General features: G+C 38.5%; 1 protein-coding gene across 3 annotated transcripts; it reads right to left on the bottom strand.

The window, feature by feature from the left end:
• Positions 1-784: 784 nt before the first annotated feature.
• Positions 785-27913, bottom strand: atg2b (autophagy related 2B). 3 transcript variants are annotated; one of them, XM_048191615.1, is made up of 43 exons: positions 27775-27913; positions 26873-27062; positions 26164-26326; positions 24778-24930; positions 24598-24700; positions 24339-24501; positions 23988-24167; positions 22407-22503; positions 22112-22285; positions 21850-22001; positions 21154-21265; positions 20818-21061; positions 18326-18482; positions 18142-18234; positions 17740-17919; positions 17354-17627; positions 16883-16991; positions 16563-16770; positions 16254-16396; positions 15971-16128; positions 15634-15806; positions 15403-15553; positions 14959-15158; positions 14492-14572; positions 14193-14299; positions 12194-12286; positions 12015-12085; positions 11855-11931; positions 11592-11762; positions 11280-11412; positions 10853-11055; positions 10408-10637; positions 10209-10323; positions 9263-9454; positions 9040-9141; positions 8844-8922; positions 6509-6722; positions 6204-6273; positions 5356-5438; positions 5131-5252; positions 4813-4967; positions 3552-3701; positions 785-2796 (listed from the first exon to the last, which is right to left on the bottom strand). In XM_048191615.1, exons 2-43 carry the CDS (start codon positions 27032-27034, stop codon positions 2566-2568), a joined length of 6228 nt encoding a protein of 2075 aa, XP_048047572.1. In that variant the 5' UTR covers positions 27035-27062; positions 27775-27913; the 3' UTR covers positions 785-2565. The 3 variants fall into 3 exon arrangements, with proteins under 3 accessions (XP_048047572.1, XP_048047571.1, XP_048047570.1); XM_048191614.1 differs by having other exon boundaries at positions 15403-15550; positions 17731-17919; XM_048191613.1 differs by having other exon boundaries at positions 17731-17919.
• Positions 27914-27925: the final 12 nt, after the last annotated feature.

The raw sequence follows: 27925 nt of genomic DNA on the forward strand, positions 1-27925 counted from the left end.
GCATCACAGATACAGTGAAGAATGATTGTGAGATGGAATTTGCCGAACCACACTGCCCCCCATTGATCAATGCTTTTTTCTTATTTCAACATGCCTGTTTTTCTACAATCCGAAAAGTCTGATTACAGATTACTCTCAGTTGAAATGTAGAAACATGCATTTTTTTGTAAAGCTGCTTTGAAACCACACTATCTTAAATCAGTTGTTGGTAAATGTTGGCAGGAAATAAAACCACCTCCATCTGGAGGTGAAGCACATTATTTTACACGTCTATTTTCTGTGATAATAGACTGCATGCCACAGATGCTATAGATCATAACTTGTATTCAGCTGTTTGCAGCTGTACCAGACTGCCACCTGTTGACTAATTCTGTCACTGATCTTTCATGTACAGAATGTTTTTGTTCAGCACTCTATGGCACTGTGTTCACTCACTGAACAGAAATATATATATGACACTGTGCGTATGTTCGTTCTCTGCACACACATTTGAGAAACGATCATAAGATCAAATGTAGGATGGTTTCTACACAACATTTTAAAAATGAAACCCCAGAAAACATGCATTTTTATTAACTTATGTTAACAAAGATTAACAAATACAGTAACAAATGTATTGCTCATGGTTAGTTTACGTTAATTAACACATTAACTAATGTTAACAAATAAACCTTATTGTAAAGTGTTACTAAATATATATACATCAATCCTCAGAGATTACCACAGATGTTAATTGTTGTCCAATTTTCTGGCAATCGATGTCAAGTAGACACAATAAACAAGATGACATTAAATAATTTATTTCCCTTTCTTGATAATACATGCTTTTGTATAAATTGGGAAAATGACCTGTACATCTATGTACATGAAATATTACCACTTGAAGGAGAAAAAAAAAGTACAATAAATATTAACACATTTGAATTAGGAAGTGTTTGGAATATGAAGCTAAAATTAGCTGTCATTTCTCAATTTTGTGGCATATCAAACTAACATTTACTCACACAAGAGCAATGATGCCATAAAGACAAAAAAAAAAAAATTCTGTCAAACTACGATATTGATAATCATGAAGAACAGAATATTAAAATTCTTGTCTATTTGACAGTTTCAACAAAAAGGTAAACTCTATAGACAATTTATGTCAATCTAAAGAAAGATTCATTTCATAAGACTTGTTTTGTAATGCAGATGCTTAGGGAATGTCACTCAAGCAGATGCCGTCTTGACAGCTTAATAGAATTGAAAACAAACAAAAAAAAAAGAGAAGAGGTGATAATTTCTGGGATCACTTAAGTACAAAGTGCAAGTGGTAAATAATAACCGCAAAACATTCCACGTTTGAAGACTAGTTTCTAACACAGTATCTGTAAAGAGAAACACTACACCATATTGTGTTACTTAAGCCATAGAAATCGATCCGTTGCAAATTAAGAGTCGCTGTCTTCCATTTTAATTGTTAAAAGTGTGGTTAGGTAAGAGATGCTTCTTGTAGTAGAAATAAAAAGAATAATGCTACTAAATGGCTCATTTTTGCCCTTTTGATAGTTTACAATAACTTCAGTATTTTTTTAGGTTTAGATTTTGATTCTCACAAAAAACTGTCAAGAAATGACACCCCAAATTCAAAAGAATAAAATAAAAAATATTTTTAAATTTTAGGATTTTTTTTTGCATTATTATTTTAATCAAATTAGGCACAATTCTTGAATTCTCAATTCTCAGTACTGTATGCGAGACAGTATATGAATCAGCAGTGAAGTATATATCATAGCAGTATTTGTTGTAATTTAAGTTGATTTTATTATTTAACATTATATGACTGTTACAGTAATAAGAATGTGTGTGGTGGGGGATATTAAAACAATATTAAAACAAACCCGAAATGGCCCTGAAATAGGCTTCATTGTCTTTATGCACAGTGTTACTTCTTTTGATTTTTGGGTGAAATATGACCCTGATTTTTTGTGAGATTCTCCCTTGCATCCAACATAAGACGTCACGACGTAACCAACACAAGTCACATTTTAAATGACTTGAATGCTGTTGTATAAATTAAATGATGAGAAAACCCATGGCACAGAAATCTTGTTCCCTACAAGACACTACACCACCTCATTCATAAAACAGATAAACGTATGATATTAATAAACTATGACATGAAGGCACTACAAGGACGTTTGATAGGGGGCTGAGACGAGACAAATCTAGTTAAATCTACTCCAGCGGGAGCTGTGCGTCTCCAGTTCTGCGGCTCAATGACTCCAGTTACATTAAATGTCAAGCACAAGTGCTGTTGAGAAAAAAGCTCCAGTCTTTCTCTGATACTTCATTTGGGGGTTATATTTGTGCTATCACAGCCTCTAGCTGTCTGTCACTCAGACACCACAAACGCTTTAAACTAAAGCATAAGCAGCAAAACAGAAAAACTGGTCTCATATGATCTTTACAGGCATAAACACACCAATACATAAAATCCAACACACATATCTGGGCTGAAAGGCCAGTATGAATATCAATTTTGATGTAATGCAGGCCAGCAGAGTAAATTTCAGTGAAGAGAGCTCACTCTTCTCCTAGGCGCCATTTTTGGGACTCTTCCTGACGTGCATCTGGGTGAATCTGGTTCCTCATGCCTCCCAGCACATTGGACGTTGCTTCTGTGGCAACGATAAGAGGTTTAACAACAGCTGGAGGAAGCTGCCGCAGGACTCCGCCCACAGCGCCCGTCATGCCCCTCTGTTCATGTTCGCGTGTTGCAGTGTCATAAATGGTCAGAGCTGTGTCGGTAATGCCCTGCAAACACACGGTGCATAGGAACTGTTAATCTAAACATACCAGTATATACCTCAGTCACTCTTAAAGGGACAGTTTGCCCCAAAATGAAAATTCTGTCATCATTTACTCACTTTGATGTTTTAAAAAGTTCGTAACATAATCCATATAAATTGAGCAGTTTACCCCACGTCTTCTGAAAGGACATGATCGCTTTATCTGATGAAGATGTTATTTAGGTTATTATTCACATATACACAAACATCATTTGTTCTCGCACATGAAACAAATAATGTTTGAGCTTTTGTTTATCATATTTGATGTTCTCTACGAATTTGCGCTGATCTATGCTATATGTTAATAAAAGGCCTAGATTAAATCTGTTCATCATATAAAACGACTGAACTAATCAATTCACATGGATTACTTTTATGATGTCTTCATGAACTATAAAGGTTTGGTGAAATGGACTTTCAGTGGAGGGACAGAAATCTCAGATTTCATTAAAAGCATCTTCATTTGTGTTTCAAAGACATGTGGATGAATAAATGATGACAGTATTTTCAATTGTGGGTGAACTATCCCCTTAAAGTCAAAATTTAAAGGCATTCACAACCCATTTATTTTCCTATTCCTTAAAATGCTGATGAATTGTGCAATTGGGAATGTGCATTAAAAAAGTTATTTTTGATTTTATATTAACTTTCTAGGATTACACATACAATGGCAAAAATGTATATTATGAGCCAAATAAGGGGACAACAAAGTGCTCATACCTCTTTTACTACGCTGTATGCCTTGGCCACCCCCTCTCTGAGGTCCACTGGCTGATGGGCCAGACAGTAATGCGAGTACCGTTTAATCTTTTTGGATTCTTTCTCATCTGGCACTGGAGACACCATGTCATAAGCCGTTTCAGCAGCCGCCTACACAAAACAGAGCAAATTAAGTTTAAAGGTGGCCTAGATTCAAAAATTTAATTTACCTTGGCATAGTTGAATAACAAGAGTTCAGTACATGGAAATGACATACAGTGAGTCTCAAACTCCATTGTTTCCTCCTTCTTATATAAATCTCATTTATTTAAAAGGCGAATCTCAACATAACACCGACTGTTACGTAACAGTCGGGGTGTACGCCCCCAATATTTACATATGCCAGCCCATGTTCAAAGCATTATGAAAGGCATTAGACAAGGGCAGCCAGTATTAATGTCTGGATCTGTGCACAGCTGAATCAACAGACTAGGTAAGCAAGCAAGAACAACAGCAAAAAATGGCAGATGGAGCAATAATAACTGACATGATCCATGATAACATGATATTTTTAGTGATATTTGTAAATTGTCTTTCTAACGTTACATGTTTCGTTAGCATGCTGCTAATGTACTGTTAAATGAGGTTAAAGTTACCATCATTTCTTACTGTATTCACGGAGACAAGAGCAGTCACTATTTTCATTTTTAAACACTTGCAGTCTGTATAATGCATAAACACAACTTCATTCTTTATAAATCTCTCCAACAGTGTAGCATTAGCCGTTAGCCACGGAGCACTATCAAACTCATTCAGAATCAAATGTAAACATTCAAACAAACACTGTACTTACACGATTAGACATGCTGCATGACAAACACTTTGTAAAGATCCATTTTGAGGGTTATATTAGCTGTTTGAACTTTTTTTATGTTGTTTAAGGCAAGCGCGAGCTCCGTGGGCGGAAAGCACGAGCAATTAAAGGGCCAGCAGCCCTGAATCGGCACATATTTAATGATGCCCCAAAATAGGCAGTTAGAAAAGTGAATTAAAAAAATCTATGGGGTATTTTGAGCTGAAACTTCACAGACACATTCAGGGGACACCTTAGACTTATATTACATCTTTAAAAAAAAAGTTCTAGGGCACCTTTAATGTGATCAGTATGATATATATCTATGTTCATCTTCCATTGTCATATGTTGATGAAAACATTCACATACTGCCACAGTCGCCCAAAAAAGTCACACACTAAAAGGAAGTAACACAAATCAGAGTTTACCTGTATTGTTCGCACCATCCGATTGGTGAGCTCCAGAGCGGCCATTGCGGTGGAGGTCCCGAAGGAAGCCGTGCCCCGCTGAAAGCCACGCACTATTCTTCCATCCTTACGGTACTGCTCAATTGGCAGCCAAACTAGATCCCTAAAACCCTGAACTACAGTTGCAACAAAGAGGAAACAAATGCTTAACACTGAGAACTCTAAGTAGGCAACTTTATTTACATGGTCAATATCAATATTTGGTCAATAGAACTTTATAACAGAAGTACTTATTCAATTGCGGATGGAATAATGTGTGTACGAATGTGTTGTGCCAACCTAGCTGAACCAAGGAATGAATGGGACCCACGCCTCCCAGAAGCCCCGGCAACTGGTTCTTCTTTATGTCATTCAGCCACTCATTAATGGCATATGAAAAGAGTTTGTCAACACCCAATAACCTGGAAAAAAAAATCTAATTAAATAAATGGCCTCAAAAAGATTTGTGAGGTAAATTTAATAAATACCATTTTTAAAACGCTACATTTTGTTAATTTTTCTTACCCTTGTCTGTAACACAGACGCCGTAATTTAAGTTCTGAGCAGTTCAGTTGTGTCAGTCCAATCACAATACCAGCAAATGTGCCCTGTAGAAAATAAAAAGACAAACATTATTTTATATACACATTATAATTTATTCATTGTTTAGTTACTAAGAGAGAATGAAATCTACAAGCTTGTTTTGTAGCAAAATATTGTGTTACTTGACCCGTGCTTTTTATTTAGATGAAAATACCATTTATTACATCTAACAGTGCAGTTCAGGTATCAAGGAGTTATTAACCCACTATCAAGTGAGTTATAAACCTAAATTCTGGAAAGATTTTATGTGTTTTGGCTGTTCATTTATACAACAACGCAAACTTTTGAAAACTGGTTTCAAAGTGCAAGTTTTTGAAAACGATACCATTATTGTCTCCATGTAAACTGCAAAAACATGAAAACGGTGACGTCATGCATTTTATGTATTCAGTCTATAAGCGTGTAGTCTCTTTACAAAGTGACATCGCCAACTACTGGCCTGGCATGCAAAATACAGTGTTTTTAGTCAGAGATTGTTTTACACTGCCGTCGTCTGTAAGTGAAAAACACAAAGGAAAAACTTTTCAGTTTTTAGTGCATTGTTGTTGTGTAAATGTACCCTTTGATTCATACCCAATAAAGGAGTTTTGTTGACTAATCATTGCATATATATTATGTCACTATGTTCGTTACAATTCACAAAATCAAAATACATGGAAAAATGACAACAAATGTATTTGATATTAATAAAGAATCAATTCTGAATGAAATATGATGTTTAGCAAAAGAGTAAAAAAAAATTTGACATTTGGATTTTGTAGATAGCTCACCTGCTCCATGGCCATGTGTTTTCCATGGTAGTCTAATCGAATTGGCACCTCTGAAGTGAATCGGAACTCTCTGGAAAACAACACAAGCAATGTTTGGGGTAAATGTTTAATGTTGTAAATGAGGGGTGTCCAATCCTGCTTCTGGAGAGCCACCTTTATTTCCAGCCCTAATTAAAAATGGCTGAAGCAGCTAATCCAGGACCACTAGAAAACTAAAGCTAGACATCTAATTTCTTGAGGAAAGTGGCCCTCTCACTGGACACCCCTGTTGTAGATGGGTATGAATACTGCTTCCTCTCACACACCTGAAGAATATGGGCTGGTCTGTGAAAGATGTGGAGGCAGTGTCTGTCTCAGCAGTGCTGTCTTGGCTGCAGGTGCGGAGGAGGCTTGGACTGGAGCGGCTTTGTGTTGGCACTGAGATGATGGGCGCAGGGTCTTGAGCCGCTGCACCGTTGTACTTGGAAAAACTGCAGGAAACCTCCGGGCCAGGAGGCTTCTTCATTGACACACAGAATGCTACAATACAAATCAATAAATAGTCACATAGATGAAACAACTGCTTGCAGAACAGAACTGCTGTTGCAAGATCTAGCGAGCTGCCTTACTGTCTACTGCCTATATACAGTGGGTACGGAAAGTATTCAGACCCCCATAATTTTTCACTCTTTTTTATATTGCAGCCATTTGCTAAAATCATTTAAGTTCATTTTTTTTCCTCATTAATATACACACAGCACCCCATATTGACAGAAAAACACAGAATTGTTGACATTTTTGCAGATTTATTAAAAAAGAAAAACTGAAATATCACATGGTCCTAAGTATTCAGACCCTTTGCTGTGACACTCATATATTTAACTCAGGTGCTGTCCATTTCTTCTGATCATCCTTGAGATGGTTCTACACCTTCATTTGAGTCCAGCTGTGTTTGATTATACTGATTGGACTTGATTAGGAAAGCCACACACCTGTCTATATAAGACCTTACAGCTCACAGTGCATGTCAGAGCAAATGAGAATCATGAGGTCAAAGGAACTGCCTGAAGAGCTCAGAGACAGAATTGTGGCAAGGCACAGATCTGGCCAAGGTTACAAAAAAAATTCTGATGCACTTAAGGTTCCTAAGAGCACAGTGGCCTCCATAATCCTTAAATGGAAGACGTTTGGGATGACCAGAACCCTTCCTACAGCTGGCCGTCCGACCAAACTGAGCTATCGGGGGAGAAGAGCCTTGGTGAGAGAGGTAAAGAAGAACCCAAAGATCACTGTGGCTGAGCTCCAGAGATGCAGTCGGGAGATGGGAGAAAGTTGTAGAAAGTCAACCATCACTGCAGCCCTCCACCAGTCGGGGCTTTATGGCAGAGTGGCCCAGAGTGGCTCGATGGAAGCCTCTCCTCAGTGCAAGACACATGAAAGCCCGCATGGAGTTTGCCAAGATGGTGAGAAATAAGATTCTCTGGTCTGATGAGACCAAGATAGAACTTTTTGGCCTTAATTCTAAGCGGTATGTGTGAAGAAAACCAGGCACTGCTCATCACCTGTCCAATACAGTCCCAACAGTGAAGCATGGTGGTGGCAGCATCATGCTGTGGGGGTGTTTTTCAGCTGCAGGGACAGGACGACTGGTTGCAATCGAGGGAAAGATGAATGCGGCCCAGTACAGGGATATCCTGGACGAAAACCTTCTCCAGAGTGCTCAGGACCTCAGACTGGGCCGAAGGTTTACCTTCCAACAAGACAATGACCCTAAGCACACGGCTAAAATAATGAAGGAGTGGCTTCACAACAACTCCGTGACTGTTCTTGAATGGCCCAGCCAGAGCCATGACTTAAACCCAATTGAGCATCTCTGGAGAGACCTAAAAATGGCTGTCCACCAACGTTTACCATCCAACCTGACTGAACTGGAGAGGATCTGCAAGGAGGAATGGCAGAAGATCCCCAAATCCAGGTGTGAAAAACTTGTTGCATCTTTCCCAAAAAGACTCATGGCTGTATTAGATCAAAAGGATGCTTCTACTAAATACTGAGCAAAGGGTCTGAATACTTAGGACCATGTGATATTTCAGTTTTTATTTTTTAATAAATCTGCAAAAATGTCAACAATTCTGTGTTTTTCTGTTAATATGGGGTGCTGTGTGTACATTAATGAGGAAAAAAATGAACTTAAATGATTTTAGCAAATGGCTGCAATATAACAAAGAGTGAAAAATTTAAGGGGGTCTGAATACTTTCCGTACCCACTGTACATAGAAAGCAACTCTGCATGCCAAACAAACAGCGCTCCTCAATAGAAGTGCATAGACCAACTTGGATATTAGTTTCAATGGCTTTGTCAGCATAAATAAAAATACAAAGTAAATGCAAGTATTGGGTATAATATTACAATTTTAATTCAGTTAATTTTATCAATGCTTTTCAATATTTAATTAAGTATATTGACATTCAACTTTTCTTAAAATCATTTAGCTTTCCATTTGTGTGTTGATGCCATGTTGGAATTACCATAAAATTCCAACTTGTGAAAAGCGTTCTTTGTAAAACTCGTAATTACAACTTAGGTAGTAATAACAGTAATTAGGACACGGTGTGAACGCAGAATAGACATCTTTTTGACTAGTGAACCTGCATTGTTACCTTCCTGCTCTGGTGGGGAAAACAGTTCAACCTCTGCTGCCAGACTGGTGAAAAAGTTCTTCAGGAAGAACAATGCATCCTGTACAAAAAAAAAAGTGACAAAAATGAGGGGGATCACTGACATTTAGTCATCAGTCTGAACTACGCTGTTAAAAATATGATTTGATGGGAGTTGCTGAACAGTTTTGTTCTGTACCTGATCAATGTTCAGACGGAGGGGCATTAGTGACACACGTAGACAGCACTCCTGAGGTGCCTGTCCTGCTTCCGCACACACGTGTAGGGCTCTGATGGTCAACTGATGTACACAGACAGCCCATGCTCAGACGATATCATTTGATATTTTAGAAACCATACAAACAAGCTCTAGATCATGTAATATATAAGATAATTATCTGTCTGTGTCTATTTAATCGTACCATGTTGGAGTGAGCTTTCCTGGGCATCTCTTTACTGGAGTACAGGTAGAGGAACTTGTTCATCATAGAAGAGGCCAGCCTGTCTCGTATCTCCAGATCCTGCACTGAGAACACCTGTCTGGACACCGGCTGCTCCGTCAAAACGCCTGCCTCTGGAGCCATCTGAGGATACACTTCATGCTGGAACCGCACCTAATATAAGACATGAAGAAATCTGAGACTCGTGCTCACGACTGCACATGCTTTTTTTAATGCTATTTGAACATAAGAAACAACATTTATGGGACAGTTTGTCAGATTTTGTTGCGGATTTGCAATAAGTTATTTAATTCTGAGTTCGGCCAGCAGCTTTTGAGATTTCAGGATTCCCACATTCAAATAGATAGGACTTGGTCTTGGATGCCTGAAATTATGGAAGCTTGTTTGCACCACTGAATAAAAAATAAAAAGGTAACTGCTGCATTTTATCTCGCAATTCTGAGCTTTTCCTCAGAATTGGACTTTAAAACTCGCACTTGCGAGTTTTATCTCAAAATTCTGAGAAAAAAAAATCTGAATTGAGAGATAAAAAGTCGCAATTATCCTTTAATTTTTTTTATTCCATGGCAGAAACAAGCTTTCATTTGAAATAGTTGCCCAGAGGCGTTGCAAATATGGTCGCAGAGTGAACAGACTTTCCTTGAAATGGACAAAGGGCTGCTGAATACTTGATTCTGATTGGTTGACGAACTAAGCCTCGCAATTATTTTCCAGTAAACGCACAACTATGAAGTAGTTCCAGGTCTGTCGACCAATTTTCGGTTCCATATCACTTTGCCAAATTATTTAAGTTATTTCAAAGGTCCTTATAGCCTACATTAGTAAAAGAACCATCACCCATTTTCATATTTTAAGCATTATATTCATGTTCATATATTAAGCAGGCAGATGATTATGTTTCTCTGACCTTACTGAGTTGAATCTCCATCAGAACATCAGGGTTTCTGCCCCATCCTCCAGCACGGGAGCCTCTTCTCACCTGTCTTACAGGAGTCTGTGATGGAGAACTGTGAGGAGTGCACCTACACACACGTGCACAAACATGCTCTCTGAATACACACTTATAACACATGCAGATTTATATGAAGCATGACCTAATTATGTACCCTTGACTGCGAGCTGGTGATGAGGACAGTGCGCCACCGCCGAAGTCCTTTCCTCCGTAGAGGTGCCACACAACAGAGATCTCTTTGACCAGGTATCTGATTTCCGGCACAGGGAAATGAAGCGGCCCCTTATTCGAGGTGCTGCCCTCCAGGGGGACACTGAAATATTCTTCCTTCACCAGGATAGGTTCAGAGGTTAGCTTCTTTACCACAGGCTCCTCATCCCGTTCCTGATAGGCAAAACACTTTTGATCAAGTAATGCATGCACTAATTAAGATGCCTATTTTAAAGAACAGTTCACCAAAAAATGTGAATAACGTCTTGAAATTCAGTCAGTTCTACACACAAAGCTATTGTATTTATTCAGAAGAATAAGAGATATGCTTATGTAAATACTTCTACCTTTCATAAATGCTTGAAATATGTATGAAATGAAGATCTCACCTCTATTCTGGAGCCTGGCGTGTCCAGGATGCAGAAGTCATCAGAGTCGTGAAGCACAGAGGGGGCAGGGGGAGAGATGAGTGGGGAGTGCAGGGTTGGGTATGTGGGGCTAGGGTCCTGCCCCAGGTTTCCACTCTCATCAGGGAAAAGGAAGAGGTCAGAACGGGGTGGCTCATGATCATGTGAATGGTCTTCGTTGATACCTATACAAAAGACAGATGCAATGTGAGCAGTATTATTCACATACTATTATAGTATTTATTTTTTATTTTAGTTTTTTGTAATCTTTTTATGTGCTTTTGTAATTTTTTTGTTAAAGATTTTTATTTAGCTTAAATTTATTTTTATTTCAGTTTTAGTCATTTTAGTACTTCAACTTATTTTATTTCAGTTAGCTGCCAAGGCTTTATTAATGAACAAGTCTGACCGTTCTGTTGCAGCATATGGCTCTGCAGGCTGTCCGTCTCTTCCATTGCATCACTCATCAGATCCTGAAGAATCTGCTGCTCCGCTTCAGGAAGCAGAGGTGCCGGAGCTGGTGGGCGGCTCGCTGCTTCCGTCTGGAGAACATTAAATGTTCATCATGACAACAATAGCTCAAATAAGCTAACAACTACTCGACTATCAAAACATTTGGCAAGATTGTCTGATAATAATTACTTTGATAGTTAGATTTTAAATATCAAGCTTAATGGAATGCGACACTGTCGAATTTCTGTAGATTTTCAATTGACCTGACCTTAACCCTTTGTTTAGTGCTTCTGCGCTTGGCCTCCTGTCCAGAAGGGGGCAGTAGATCTCCATAGCTGGCTATGTACTGAATAAGGTTCATAAGAGCAGCACAGGAGTCTGAACAGGTGCGAATGTGAATAACATCACTTGAGCAACGCAGCTCAAACCTTGGCTCCGTCTACAGAGATATAAATGGCACAAGATAAAGACATTGGAACATTTTGCATAAGAGGGTAGACAACTTTTTGTTTTAACAGAGGACTTTCACACCATTTTGCCATCTGCTCCTGGTTTGACTGCAGTGATCCTCAGTTCCAGAGTCCCCATATCAACCACTTGCACATAATCTAAAAACACAAAAATAAGAAAATGAAACCAGAGTGCTCTGTAGACCTATTCTGAAACAGCACAGAAGAGTAAAACTGCACACCTCGCGGCAGATTAACAGACACAGCGTTGATCTTGTCAGACAGAAACAATGCAGCTTCATCTAAAATTATTCTATAAGGGAAGAAAGCATAAACGATTAGAGAAAAGTAACTAGGAAATGTTCAGTTATAGACAGAAAAATATTTCAAGAACTGATGTTGCATCAGTGCACGTTTTTACCTCAAACTGGAGGAAGAGTGATCTAAAGACACACTGCTGGAGATGCTAAAGGTCTCCACAGTCAGCAGAGATCTCACAGGTAAATACAAAGGTCTGGAGAGAGAAAACTACTGCTTAGATCAAAATGGTCTTTTAACAGAAAAGCAGATATAATTTCTGTGCAGACTATGAGGATTGGAGTCTAACAAACAAACTTCAAATTAAAGTTGAATTTATTTTTTAAAAAAAAGAGCATCACAAACACCTTTTACAGTAAAGTTTGTTACATTCTAAATAAAAACATCATATGCAGACCTGGCAACCTTGGAAAATTTTTTCGAGTACCAGTGTGATGGGACAGGACACGGTTTTTTTTTTTTTTGGGGGGGGGGGTCATATATTTTTTTACATTTTTGAGAATACAATACACAAAGCACAAACACACACCCATCTTCGTTAATCTAATTTTGACTGTTATTTTATATTTTCACTACACCTGCTCAAAAGCATTTTTTTTATTCATGATTAAAATTGCATTGCATAATTTGTGCTTATACAAACTGACAACCACAAGTGAATCACATTCACATATTTAATATGGACTAAAAAATTGTGTTTGCAATTTCAAGTAGGTTATATTTACATACAACTAACCTGACAGTTGAGTCTTTTACACAGGTTTTGTAATGAAAACTAGTCTAAAATTAAGAAACCCTTAGAAAAGAGTAAACATTGAGTTTATATGTGATTCATTTAAAATACTTAATTTATTATTCCAATATCCAAATATGCTAAAATATTTGGATATTGGAATAATATTGGATATACTAAATCCCACAGAAAAAAAAGGTATCTATTTGTAACATGTTTGTATTGGCTAACCTTTAATCAGCGAATGTTTGTCTTGTTCAAATACAGCATATTTATAGAAAACAGTTAACAGTGAATAGACAGTACCCATAAGTGCAAAACGAATCGAGAATTCAAGAATATCAAGAAGTTAGTTATATAACGAGGGGTTGTGTTAACTAAAGAGTCCGTCATTTACCGAAACTTAAAAACACGGGTGGATAATTAAAAATGTTTTCTGACAAAAAAATAACACAAGCAAGAACAAATTTTAAACCAAGCACGTCAATTTTCATTTTACAATGATCTTCCCTCTGTGCTCGCGCGCGTTTGTGTGTATGACAGAGAGCTCGCGCAGCACTGAGACAACGGTGCTTTTAAATGCATAAGTAACTAATGTGCTAGTTTTCTTACAAAATAAGTAGGCTATGTAACATAATTAGGTACTTTAGTTAGTATTAACACAATAACGCAACACATGTAGGCTATACGTATCAAGAGAATAAATAAATAAACGCCTGTTTCTCCAGACTCGCGCTTGTCAGTCAGTCACACATCACAGCACTTTCATAACCACTAAGCCATATAGCGATTTCAATTTTATTTAGATTTGTTGTTCAACATTACTTGAGCATGTTATACCCGTTTACCTCAAGGAGTCAGAAGTACCGTGACTGCTGTACTGTCCTCGCTTGAGAATTCAGTCACTGAGACTGCAGGAGTGGAAGGAGGATCGCGCGGGATTTTGTGTTGCTGTCGATTTGCAGTCTCTTTTTATTGATAGGTCAATCATCCCCGCTTGCTATTTGGGGAAATGAACCCAGCGATATGATTGGTCAAACTCTTTCTTTTGCTGGATTTGAGCACTACGCGTGCACAGAGGACTCACCGGGTTTTTGCGTAGTATAGAGTGACAAATCGTACCAGCGTACTTTGAGGTCAAAATGCGTACCTGGTACGCAAAATGCGTACATGTTGGCAGGTCTGCATATGTTGTTCAAAATTTATACAAAATGAATTTGGACACTTTTTGATGAAGTTCTGAGCTTCACGTGTTTGTAGATTCATCCGTTTTAAGTGTCCAAACAGTTTTGGGAGGTACCGTTTTCTCTTTAAATACTGGATAGATGTATTGGAAAAGATAGTGCTAGAATCTAGCTAAATGCATCACCTATAATCCAGGGAGCAGCTCCATAGATGCAGGTGGAGGGTGGACACAGATGAAGGGGGTGTGTAGCCAAGCACAGGCTCATCTGACACATTTAAAAAGTCAACTATCTACAGTGGAAAGACAACCAATAATGTTTAGCACAGATAAATTAACTACAGTCTTAGTCAGAAATGACTTAGTCAGATTGATAATAACTGAGTCAACAACTCATTTATCAGTACAACTTTTTAAGATGTCCACAATCCCAAAGTTCTTAGGCGTTTTTGCATATATTAATATTACTATATTATTTTTATTACCTGGTCATACCAGCCCAGACTTGAAGGCACCACTCTGTGTTCCAGTGTGACTCCCCTCATGCCAATGGCTATGAGAAACTCCTGAAAATACAGGAGTTTAAAAACAGTAATATTAAGAAAATGGTATAACACTTTTAAATAACTTTTCTATTTTAATACATTTTAAAAACGTTATTATATTTTTCAGGATTCTTTGATAAATAGAAAGTTCAAAACAACAGAATTTATTTGAAATTGATTTTTTGTAACAATGTAAGACAGTCTTTACTGTTACACTTTTGATCAATTTAATGCGTCCTTCCTGAATAAAAGTATATATATATATATATATATATATATATATATATATATATATATATATATATATATATATATATATATATATATATATATCTTACAGACCCCAAAGTTTTAAACAGTAATTTATGTTTTAAACAGCATTTGTCTATGCCAGTTATGTGGCTTACCTTGACGTTGCGCTCAGTGTTGTGGGAGGAAATTTTAACAGCGACAGACAGCATGCTGTGGGGCTCCAAACTGAGCCCTTCAGAGGGAGACGCCCTCTCTGGGGCAGATTCAGACGCATACATAACACGCTCCAGCCAAAGAGGACGCGTCCTACAGGGCAGATTAACACTCCACTCAGGGGCATCCCCATCCACCGTGCCTGAGGAATTAAATACACAATGATGAGGGGGAAAAAAAAAATCATCATGCATACTTATTAATCCTAAATATGAGATATAAGAGAAAAATAGTATCATACAAATAATTAAGCACTAAAATATAATGAAGTAGGAGCATATATTTGTTTACACAGTAACAATAATGTACAGGAATCTATATAGACCATTATATAACTTAACTCAAAAACAACAGGTAAAACTACTCAAACAAAATGTTTTGTTTACCATGGTGATAGAGGCAGGCCTGAGATGTGTGGAAGCAGACATAATGCTGGTCTTTATAGCCTTCATGTTGCGTAACGCCAAACAGCGTCCCGTTTTTCACCTCCATCCAGAATTCACCATGTTTTTTTTGTAACACACTATTATCATCCTGCTGGAAGAATTGACATTCATAACATGAAACATCACTTGACTCAAAATTGAAGCACTATCTTTGCGATGTCGGTGTAATACCTTTAAGTGTGTGTGCAGAGATAGCAGACCATGGTTAACAGACAGGACGATGGAAAAGAGGCTCTGAGAGTTCTTAGGCTGCATCTTACTCCTCTTCTTCCTTCTGTTCCTATAACCCAGTTCAGCAGGGGTGTAATACTGCAGAGTCTCTTCCTCAGAACCACTCTCTTCCTCTTCACACACATAATGAGAAAAAAAGACGCAGGATGTCAGATTATTACCTGGAAACAACATCTTTCCAAGAATAAGTACTGGCAGTAGTATCATAAAGCATGTTAATGCTTTTTCTAGTCTGATATTAAATATTCAAGTGAGCAGAAGGCAAAATAATCTTTACCCTCTGGGCCAGTAGATCTAAACTGACTGAAGCTGTCTTTACTGTACGTGTTGATGAGTTGACTGGCTACAGACAGGCCCACCCCATATGGGATGTTCTCCACTGTTTCGACTGGAGATGGAGCTGTGGGTTCCCATAGCAGCAGGTCATTATTAATCCTGGTACAAAAAAAGGACATGGTAGCTGAAACTCACAAGAACATGAATATGAAGTTTTTAATGATGTACATTTATAAGACAAAACTGTGAATTTGAAGTTTTCTTCATGCATTAATAATAATTACCTGTTGTGTAGTTTCTCATAAAAGTCTTTATTGGGCAAAGAGAGCTGCACGTTAGGGAAAAACAGCTCAAGGATGTAGCGGGAGTTACTCATGGTTTTATCTTGGAATTCCATCATCTCCACCACGTCTCCTGGGATGACCATCTGTATGAGGCGCAAAGTTATTTTCCATAATTAATAATTACTATTTATAAGTCTATGTAGAAATTATATTATATTATCCAAAAAGAAAAATAATTAGAAATTAAAATACAAAAAAAAAAAAAAAAAAAAAATCTAAAACACACAAAAAAAATAAAAATCTCCATACCTCCTCATTCTCATACATGACACGTCGTGAGGAGAAAGGGGATGGCTCAGGTTTGCCAAAATCACACACATCCTTCAGGGAGTGGGCGGCTCCTTCTTCTTCCTCCTCTTCCTCCTGTGAGTGACCATCTGCTTCTTCTTCCTCTTCCTCAGCCGTTACACGCTCTAAGATGGAGCGCACAGCCTTGGGGTTCACCTTCAAAACCACTCTGAATGGGTATTGAGCAGAAAATATTTTAGTTTCTGTATCTGGATGAATCTTATCAGTAAAGATCCACAGAATGACTATGAACAAAACAGGATACACAGAGCACAGTCTACCTGGGCCAGTCGAATTTGCCACAGTCGGACGATGTCATATCCTCCTCCATGGTGTTAGCTACTCTTAAGAACCTGGCCGCAGGGTGATCTTTGTCTTTTTGGAATGACCCTAGTGTAACAGAAAACACATTGTAGGGTTAAATGTGTTAAAAATCAACCATTCTAACATTCTTTGGATATTATGTTATGAGGTTTTGTATTGCAATATCATATCTCCAATTACTTTTATACTCTAAGAAATGTAAAATTAACTTCCCAATCTCCCATTGACTTACATTGTTAGATTGTGCACAAATTACATAATTGTAAAATTTGTATATTACAATTTATTGTAATTGTAGTATTTTAAAAATGACTATTTGAATCGTTAATTGTTAAGTTTCCTCATCCAGTGATTACTTTCAGAATTCACTCAAAATGCAAAGCTGGGAGATTATTTTTGGCATGATCAGGTTGTTTGTAAATTAGTACCGCTGAGCTCTTTGAAAGTGAGCTCCATCTTGGTCTGCTCTGATGAGTTTCCTCCAGTGAACTCCGTCTTGAGCTCCAGATCCTCCAGCTCCAGCTGCAGCAGCTCTTTCTGCAGGGACTTCTTAAACCAGGGGCCCCTTTCCTGATCTGAGCGCAAGTCTGGGATTGGAAACCGCACCACTAGCACCAGCAGAGGTGCATTTATTGACACAGACACGTGGCAGTGCGCTGGGGTGCGACTATCATCCAGGAAGACCTCTGCAAAGGCTTTGTGCTTGTGAGGAAAGCACACAACCACAATAAGATGCAAAGTGATATAAAAGTAAAAGAAAAGAAAGTAAATTAAGTACAGGTAGATAGTCTGTAATGTTTCTCACCAGACTGACATGTTTATTGTAGGATGTGTACATGTGAGATGCCATCATCTCTGTTGTAACCAGTTTCTGAGGCTGTAGTAGGGAGTTGAGCCTGTCCACAATGCTGACGTCACACTCTGAGCGCACTTTACCCAGCTCCACCTGCAAATCTGCCTTGCGAGGTACAGTACTCAGGCGTACCTGCCCACCCTGATTAAAAAATAAATAAAAGACTGTCTGCTGTAAGTGACTAGATTTGTGATTAATTTGAAGTATAAAAAGTAAAAATCAAACAATTAATGTAACTATTAAAATATCATATAAATGGACTAGTCAAGAACATAATCATGTGGTCATTTACTTTAGTATGAAGAAGTACTTTAATCAGCTCCAATCAACACTTCTAAAAGAAGTGTTATTTCAGGCAGTTACCTGCGGGCCTCTGCGTTCTGTTAGTTTGTAGTGTAAATGTAGGCATGTAGGAGGGGGAGACTCACTACTGGCTGGGACATCAAACGCAAGAAGCTAATGTTTGACACAGAAGAAATGAACCATTATTATTATGTAAAATAACTATTCTGGGTGCATACAACATTTGTTAACAGACAAAAAATACCTCTGTGTACTGGGCTCCACTCTGTGTAGTGTGGCTGTCAGTAGAGTACAGGCATTCCAAAAGCTCCACCTGACTTAGAGAGAGATCCGTGTTCAGCGTACGTACACTGGAGCCTTGGCAGTGCTCGTATGTCACCTTTAATCCCTGACCAATGAACCTGAAGATGAAGAAAAATGCATTTTAAATGTTCTGCCATCTTCAGTGGCACCTTAAAACATATACTATCTAAAGCAAAAGGAAAGGTTGAATACGGAGTTCCACAAGGCTCCGTCTCAGGTCCTTTCTTGTTATCGTTATCTTTTGCTTTCATTGTTTTGGTGATGACTCACAGGTTTAAATTTCCTCAACCCATTAAAAATTTCAGTTTTTCCAATCAATGGAGTGCAATGAGGGCATTAAAGAGTGAATGCAAAGTTATTGCTGTCCCACCTCATCTTTTTTGTGAACTCACATCCAATGTCAGCCATTCAACATAATCTAAATATTGATAATTGCAAGAAGGCCGATAACAAAATAATAAGCGACCATTCTTATAATATTCTGTATTAAGTTTATATTGATAAAACATGCCAATGGGCTACGCCACGGAGTCTTGGTTTCTCCAGTTTTCTTCCTCATCATAACATTTAAAGCAGGGGTCTCCAAAATCTGTCCTGGAGGGCCACTGTCCTGCAGAGTTTAGCTCCAACCGCAATTAAACACACCTGAATCAGCTAATCAAGGTCTAATTAGGCATACTAGAAACTTCCAAGCAGGTGTGTTGAGGCAAGTTAAACTAAGGCTGCGTTCCAGTTCGTTTTTTAAATGCCCTTCCCTCGCTAACTTCCCTCAGTCTCGTTGACTCGGATGTACGTCATTGCTTACGTTGCACGAGTGCCCGCTACTGGCGGAACCCTTGCAATGGGCTGAACTGGAACGTCCTAAGCCCTTGATCACTTGAAATCCACAATGGAGCTGATTTATTATTTATTTTTTCCCCTTACAAAATTGTTTAATACAACATTCTATATGTATATATGTGTTTTTTAAATGTTTAAAAAATAATTAATATATAAATTGAGTTGTTTGTGGTGGGGTAAATTAAACGCGATATGCGGTGACGTCATAATCGTGTTGCATTGTGGGCTATGGAGCTGCCTGAAGTGTACATATGAAGTAGAAGTAGCATGGTCAAAATCGAGGGAGCGAGGGTCTGTCCATATAAACTTCCTTCGTCCACTTCACGAAGTGGAATGCACTTCAAAATGGGGAAGTGTTTAGGGAAGTTCGCGAGTGCATGTCTAAAACTGGAGTGGAACGCAGCCTAAGCAGGACAGTGGCCCTCCAGGACTGAGTTTGGTGAGCCCTGATCTAAAGGGTTTGGAAGCCGTTTTTTTTTTTTTTTTTTTTTTTTTCTATTAATTCAACTAAAGCCGAGTTCAGACTGCACGATTTTCAAAGTAGTCGGGTCACTGTTCTTTTCACACTGCATGACTATCTTGGCCAACATTCAGTCGCTGCAGTGTACATACTGCACGATGGATCGGCGACAGAAGGTTTCACACTGCATGACTTTACAATAGGAAGAATCGCCGACAACTCTGTCTGGCACACAAACTCCATTTCACAATCATACACGCGCGAGACGTGACAAGGAAACAATGCGATATCACACATTCAAGACCGGAGTTCTCACGTGAGACTGGGCCTGCGTCTCAATCAGCTCCCTAGCTCCCTAGGTCGTGAATCAGTATATAATGAAAGTGAATGTGGCTGATACCCTGATCAGTGCCCTGACTGCTGAACTAGGGAGCTGATTGAGACACACGGCCATTATTATTCAAAATAGTAGCCCGCAAGAAGCTTGAAATGCGAATTGTCTGTGCGCTGATTTGCAGCGAAAACAACAAAAATAAAAGAAGAATAGGGAGAAGGAAATGTTTGGGGAGACGCGAGGAACAAGGATTGTGTGTTCTGCAACGACAGTTGTAGCAAAATACATAACTTTTCAATGTGCTGCTGTTGCATATGGTCAAGCAAATGTTTGTGCTTTGGTTCTGTTTGATAGAATTGTAATGTTTATGTGTATGAAGCCATGCTTGCTGATATTGTGGTCTATAACTCCTCCCCGAACTCCCCGCTGCTCTGTATCTTGCTCTCTCATTGGCTGTCGGTCATCGCCGATGTAGTTTTCAGTCAGAGCACTTTTCACACAGCAGGATTTTGAATCGCCGACAGGTCCAGATATTTAGCATGCCAAATATCTCACGGGCGTTGGCGACTCGTCGGCGATTCTCTCAGATCACGTCTTTACTCATTCACACTGCGTGATTGTCACTCGCGTGAACGAGCACCGATTTGCCTGTGATTTCGGGCATTTGTCATGGATTTCTCAAAACTTGTCGGCGAGCCAAAATCGGGGCTAAAATCGTGCAGTCTGAACTCAGCTTAAGCAGATAGATATGACGAACATTTTTAATTCTGTGTTAAAAGGCTAAGAAGTAAAAGCTTACCTGAGATGATCATGTGGACAGGCTTCATCAAAGACAGTTCGTGATTGGAGGAAACCACCAGCAGGGAGTTGATTTACAGACAGAATACGGAAAAACTCTGAGGCCATTGGTGCAAGATGGCTGCGGGAGGAGTCTGAAGGTGGGAGGGGATCGATATGGAGAACAGACAGGCAGAGATTGCCCACTGTCAGCCTGAGAACCAGCTCAGGCCTGGACTCGTCACAATGGCCTTTAGATGGATGAGCTGGAGAGATCATGCATAGGGTATACAATGATTAAAGATGTCATTTGAGGTTAACAATTACCATAAATCATAAAGCTGATGATGGGACTCACATGTCTGGCGTAGCAACTTGTGGGTAAGCTGAGAATCTCTAGAAAGTTGAGGTGTTTCATTTATCTGTTTCTCCTTCTGTCTAGGAACATCCATGTACTCATCCCACACCGTCTAGGGAATGTGTCAAAAAATGTTTTAAACTTGCAATATCTTAAAGTATGTAAAAAAAAAAAAAAAAAAAAAAAAAAAAAGTATGTTAAAATACATTCTCTTAAGCCAGTTTATTGTTCATTAACTGCTATTAGTATGACATTTGTGAGTTTATCTCTCCCAAAAAGTGTAAACATTGAAACCCCAGGCACCATCTAAACAGTGAGAGCAGTCCGCTCAGATCGGTCAACCTCTTTCCAGCTCAACCAATAGAGCGAGTTTGGAGCATGGATACTGTAGCAGGCTGAGCCAGAGGGTGTTTAGCTGGTGTGGGACCATGGTTCACTTGTTTCATGGGAAAAGGCATACAGTTTTGGAGTTTTGGGTAGAGAAGTGCAGGGCCAGACCAAATTTTGCTGCATTTAGACCTTCAAAGACTGTGTTCCAGTTTATATTTTTTACTTTGACATGTCTAGTTGTGGCGCATCATGCTGAGTGCAGATGCGTTGGATGGGATTATTATAAGCGAGATGCTCACATTCATTCTAGACAGAGTGTTAGCCTACTCTACTTATGCATCACAGAGTTCAAAAGCCAAGACTTACAGTTACATTTCCAGATGGCGACTCCCCCAGGGAGGCGGAGTAGTTGCTATTTACAGACAAATCCAGATCCACTGTGGGAGGATCCCCAAGAGGAGGCAGAGATGATAGGCTATGTGACATGTCCATATCAGCCATGGAGAAAAAGACATCCTCTGTCCAACCAATAAGAAAGATACAAATTAAATATGTAGTTAGAGATATGAAGACATTGTGCAAAAGCAGAATGTACTAAGAAGTAAAAGATGTGCTGTGGTAAACTAACCTCTGCTGGACACTGTTCTGGTGGTCTGGCTTTCAAACAGGTCCTGGTCAGTGGCACCTGTTATGGTGTCTTTCTTCAGGCAGCGGTTGAGCTCCATGTGGAGGCGATACTCATCCTCCTGCTGCATGGGCCGACTCTTCCTGTCCTTTCCTATTGCAGACCACTCCTGCCCGGCTGTATTCCAATAAAAAAAAAGTTGGTCACATTCACTGGAAACCATTTATCACTCACTTTATTCAATGAGGGACACATGTTGCCAAATCATGAATAAAAAATAATTTTAAAAAAATGTCACCTGAGCTGGAGAAGACCCCAAACATGTCCAGTAAGAGGTGGACTTGTTGTGGTGACAGCAGCATGATTAGAGAATCAAACTGTCCATCAATATCCAACTGTGAAAAGACCAGCCATTAAATCTTGCTATTAAAAAATTAACTTTTATTTTGACAACACTGACCATTCAGAAATACACATAAGACACAGCTAAAAATTGTATCAATGTAAATGAATTAGATAATAAAACATCATACCAAGTAGTAATTATTTAAAAGGACACAAAAAACAGTTTGCTATGCTTTTTATTTTGAACAACATTTGTATTGTTTTATAATTTAGACAAAAAAGCATTTAAATACTTTCTAGTTGTCAAATGTAGTGGAACACATTCAGTCAAGGAGTGATCACTGCGCCAAAGAAAGCTAATCTGTGCAATACCTTTATATCCAGCTAGAATTCAAATTAGTGTATATTAGAGCTGCACAATTAGTCGTTAAAAGATCACAATCTCAATTCAAACACCTACGCAATCTCATTCCTAAATAATGAATTCGCCTGTGTCTATTAAACCTTTGACAAAAATTACACCGGAACATCTGTGAGCCAGAGAGAGCAATTGTCATGTACAGTACAAAGTACTTCACAAAGTATTTTCAACCACACAGTTTCATTATTTCTGTGTTATAAATATTCATATTAATCACAGAAGTAAAGGATAAAAGTTTATAGCTCAGATATAAACATTGATGTCTACGGTAGCAATCAAAATAGAGCAAATCACCTTTTGAAAATAACAACGCTTTAAATAACGACTGTATCGATTGCACTGTTATGCCACCAGGTGGCGACAAGTGACTTAAAAATGTCATTGAATCATTCATTCAAAAGATTCATTCAAAAACGCTGATTCATCCAGTAATGAAACAAGTGAAATATGATGTGAGTCATTGAATCATTATTTAAATTGTTTTTTTTTAATAATTCCTTAAACATTTTAAATAGACTGCAGCATTTAACATTTTGTCAGAACCTCAAGTAAATTACATGTTATTTTGTTTAGCTGTTTGTTCACAATCGTGTGAGAATCGTGATCTCTATTTGAAGCAAAAAAATAGTGATTTAACCAGAATTGTGCAGCTCTAGTGTATATTAAAAGGTGCTATAGGGGATGTTTTGTTTTATACATTTTTGCAATATTACTTGAAACTGTCTTTACTAACTGATAAAAGACTATTTATTAGGTGCACTGAAAGGAATATTATCAATATACATAATCTGTGCATGAGGTAGGGCCTTAAAAACATCAGCCAATCGTTTGTGAGGGCCAATCCACGCACATCTCTCACAAGGAACGTAATGGCAGTGATTGACAAGCCAGAGGGCCAATCGTTTATGCGATGATCACACAAACGATTGGCTGATGTTTTTAAGGCCCTACCTCGTGCACAGATGATGTATATTGATATTATTCCTTTCAGTGCACCTAATAAATAGTCTTTTATCAATTAGTAAAGACAGTTTCAAGTAATATTGCAAAAATGTATAAAACAAAAAATCCTCTATAGCACCTTTAACTGTACGGTATACTGCATGTACTCACCTTAGCTCCGGGCATAGCTTCATTCTGCTTCAGAACCACAGACAGCTCCAGTTTTCCACTAAGGCAGCACACCTGCACTGGTTCGAATGGTGTACTGGAAGACACGGGCTCTGGGAACTGAGGGTGAGGCTCACAGATGATTTTTGGGTTCCAACTCGGTGAAAGCTTGGGTTCAACCTCCTTTAAATTATAAAAAACATTTGTCTAAGAGGGCTTTGGAATTGTACTGGTAAACAGCTACAAAAAAAACTCTTGTGAAATTACTGTACTGCTATATGGTTAAGTTAGGCTTAGGTTGCACAACTATGATTGTGCAAGATGATTTTTGATTACAGCAGAGCACAAACTCACTGTTTGAGTGGGGGATGATTTGGGGCCGGCGCGTGCCGACTCTGAAAACTCATCCCAGAACACAGAAGCTCCGTCCAGAGTGAGGTTTTTATGTGCAAATGTAGTAGGCTGATGGATATTGACACTGGAGGCCTCCTCCACACTCTCATCACAGTAAACCATTCTAAATATCACAAAATGTGCAGACAGCATGGTGATGATTAAAATGAAAGCATATGTTGTTGTGTTGAAAATATTTAGTTACAGCTCTAGAACTTACTTATTGATTCGAAGTTCGAGGGCAATGCCAGTTTTAGAATTTTCAGGAATGTGTTCCATCCGCAGGACAGTATCCACAAAAGTGACCTTGACTCTTCTCAACACTAACAGAGAGAACAGGGAAAGGTTGTCAAAAAACAATGAGTAAATAAGATTTTATGGTCTACGGGAAGAGGCATACCTGTCTCAATAGTCTCGGCAAACTTTTCCAGACCCTCCAGAGGTTGGAAGCTCTCTCCCTGCTCATCAGTGAGTCTTTGGCTTAGACACTCTTTGGCCAGCTGCATGCTGCTGGTCATGAAGCTGGACCAGCACATGGGCTCCATGCCTGATGCTAAAAAAGATTTACAATAGGATAAGATACACAACATTAAAGGGTTAGTTCACCCAAAAGTGAAATTTCTGTCATTAATTACTCACCCTCATGTCGTTCCAAACCTGCAAGACCTCCTTTCATCTTCAGAACACAAATTAAGATATTTTTGATGAAATCTGAGGGGTTTTTTTAATCTCCCATAGAAAGCAATGAAATTACCACATTCAAGGTCCAGAAAAGTATTAAAGGCATTGTTAAATTGTCAAATGTGACTACAGTCATTCAACCTTAATGTTATGAAGCGACGAGAATACTTTTTGTGTGCAAAAACAACAACTTTATTCAACAATTTCCTCTCTACCCTGTCATTCTCCTACACAGTTTATGTTGAAGAAACATTACAGAGCTTCCGTGTTCTACGTCGCTTCATGGTTGAACCACTGTAGTCACATTGACTATTTTAACGATGTCTTTACTACTTCTCTGGACCTTGAATGTGGTAAATTTGTTGCTTTCTATGGAAGATAAAAAACCTCTCAGAAAAATATCGGAATTTGTGTGAACGAAGGTCTTGCATGTTTGGAATGATATAAAGGGTGAGTAATTAATGACAGAAATTTCATTTTTAGGTGAACTAACCCTTTAAAGTAGTCATAAAATGGAAATTCAGTTCACGTCACAATTCGTTCATGCACATGTTTCATTTAAAAAAAATGACCTTGTACTTTTTAATCAAAATGTCATAATTGGATCTTCCGGGAAAAGGACTTCTCTCTCATAATGTACCTTCTCTATTAATTAATTTTGGATAAATGCCCCTTTTCCTCCAATCGACTAGCTTGGATTCAGATCTGCTTCCATCTAATCAACAACCAATGGATAGAACCAAATCCCTGCCCAACACTTTTTTCTTTTTCAGTAATCTGTTTCACTCTGACGTACATCAAATTACAAAAGAAATGATCTGTCAGCACTCCCCTTACATCTCAACTTTATATTAAAGATGGTCTTGCCAGAGAAAAATTATTCTAGAAAAAAAATAGTATTATAAAACAATTTTTGTATTAAAATTACTATAAATAAAAAAACAGATCATTAGACAAAAAAACTATTAAATACAAAATATTAGAGGGTGAAAATATCATAAATAAGAATAAACTTAACATATATGTACAGCATTAGAAATCAAAGAATTTGTCAAGATCATGGCATATCATCTAAAAAGAAAGTGGATTCAAAGATGATTCCTACCTATTCGAGGTCTTGGCCTGAACACCATCTCCAAGCCCCTCACTTCCAGTGCGCAGTTGTCCTGGAGCAGTGAGGCCCATGGCACAGTGAGAGAAATGGCCTGGATGAAGCCCTCACTCACCTCAAATGGTGCATCAACAGACTCCAGGATCTCATTCAGGGACTGAAGATGCATGAGACATGAAAGTCAACAGAAGACAAACTGTGGATAAACATCCTTTTTGGTGGTTAAAATACTACTATGTAAACCATTCTCAGTAATATCTGGAAATGGAACGTCAGATTCCCTTGGAGCTAGAAACAGATAAGGTACCTTTTATCAAATTTCAGAAGTTTAATTACTGTTCATGTCTATTCTATTTCTATGGCTAATTTCATGGGAAGAAAAATGCAAACTATCAGGTTTTTAAAAATCTATTTTTGCTAAAAACTCAGAAACTATATTTGGTTTATCTTTGTTAAAAATTCTTCCAAAGTGTTTCTCACAAGGTTACCTAATAAAACATGCTTCAATGATAAAGGACTGTGACGAAAAGAACTTCTCTTAATATTAAAAACTTGAGTGTCATCCTGGAACGGCCTATTTGGCAACAGGTATAAACAATCTGATAAATTATAAAAACTTCACCCAACATTGGGAGCTGATTGCATGGAGTTTGTTCCATATGGAATCAAATACGGGTCAACATCACATAAGTAGAGAACTTACCCATTTGTCCAGCGGCACTTGAGCGAGTGAGCCTGTGCCTTGATAGAGGTCCAGACTGAGCTGGTCCAAACTGAGCTTCTCCTGGAGGAAATTTCCAAGATATCGATGCAGCAGGTACCTGCAGGCCCGCTTCTTAATAGACTCAGAAAATGGCCAAGGCATCTTGACCAGCTCTTGGGTTCAGTGTTTACTGAAACACATTAAGACATCCAAGGTATTAAATGCCACAGACTAAAGAGCATTTTACTGTAAACCTCAATGAATAGAGCGGTTTGGTGGCGTATTAAGATAGAACATACAGATTAATACACCCAAGCATAAAAAATCCTCATGGAAAAGAGTGATATTTATTCTCAGAGACTGACATTGTTTTGCTGAAAACGCACCCACACAATTATTCGGTGAAGAGCTGTTGATGACAATGACTCAGTATAAATACATGTTCTGATTCTAGCTGACTAATGTAGACCTCCAACTGATGTGGAAGCTGTCTGAACCAATTACATATGCTGAACTAGTAATTCAATACACTGATGCGCGAAGGACTGCTAGAGCCTGAGATTACCTTGGCAAACCTATCAATTCACTGCAAATGACTGGCATTTAGCTATTCAATTCCCTTACAACAACATCAGAATGTGTGGTGATGAGCTCACTTTAAAAGACTTGCAGTTATAGTTATTTGTCTGGCATACCTGACGTTGCTATCTAACCCCATATCTACATATACAGTATAGTGAGCACCAGTGTTTGCGCAATCCCTTTAAGGTTGGCGAGTTTGTTTTTTAGCAGCTAACAATGCCAAATCATGGAGAGACGCTGCACAACAGCAAAAAGGTTTACCATTTGTTCGTACGTACCGTGGTCATTCAAAATAAGAATGTCAAAGAAAAATAACTCACCTGTATTATAAAATAGCTGACTAACCGTTGTTCCTTGGCTTAGGGTGAACTAGCATGGCTGGCTAAACACAATCCTGTATACCTTCATTCAAGTTAGTCTCTTCTGCTGATGCATCGCTCACTAATAACACCTATGTTCAGCTGGAGATGG

Source organism: Megalobrama amblycephala, linkage group LG5 (genome assembly GCF_018812025.1).
Source record: "Megalobrama amblycephala isolate DHTTF-2021 linkage group LG5, ASM1881202v1, whole genome shotgun sequence".
NCBI lineage: Eukaryota > Metazoa > Chordata > Actinopteri > Cypriniformes > Xenocyprididae > Megalobrama > Megalobrama amblycephala.

Coding starts and splice junctions, on each gene's coding strand:
- atg2b (XM_048191613.1), bottom strand. CDS start 27,034: ATGCCTTGGCCATTTTCTGAGTCTATTAAGAAGCGGGCCTGCAGGTAC. Junction 21,266..21,849: donor CGCCATCTGGAAATGTAACT/GTAAGTCTTGGC, acceptor CACATTCCCTAG/ACGGTGTGGGATGAGTACAT. Junction 16,771..16,882: donor GGCAAATTCGACTGGCCCAG/GTAGACTGTGCT, acceptor ATACCCATTCAG/AGTGGTTTTGAAGGTGAACC.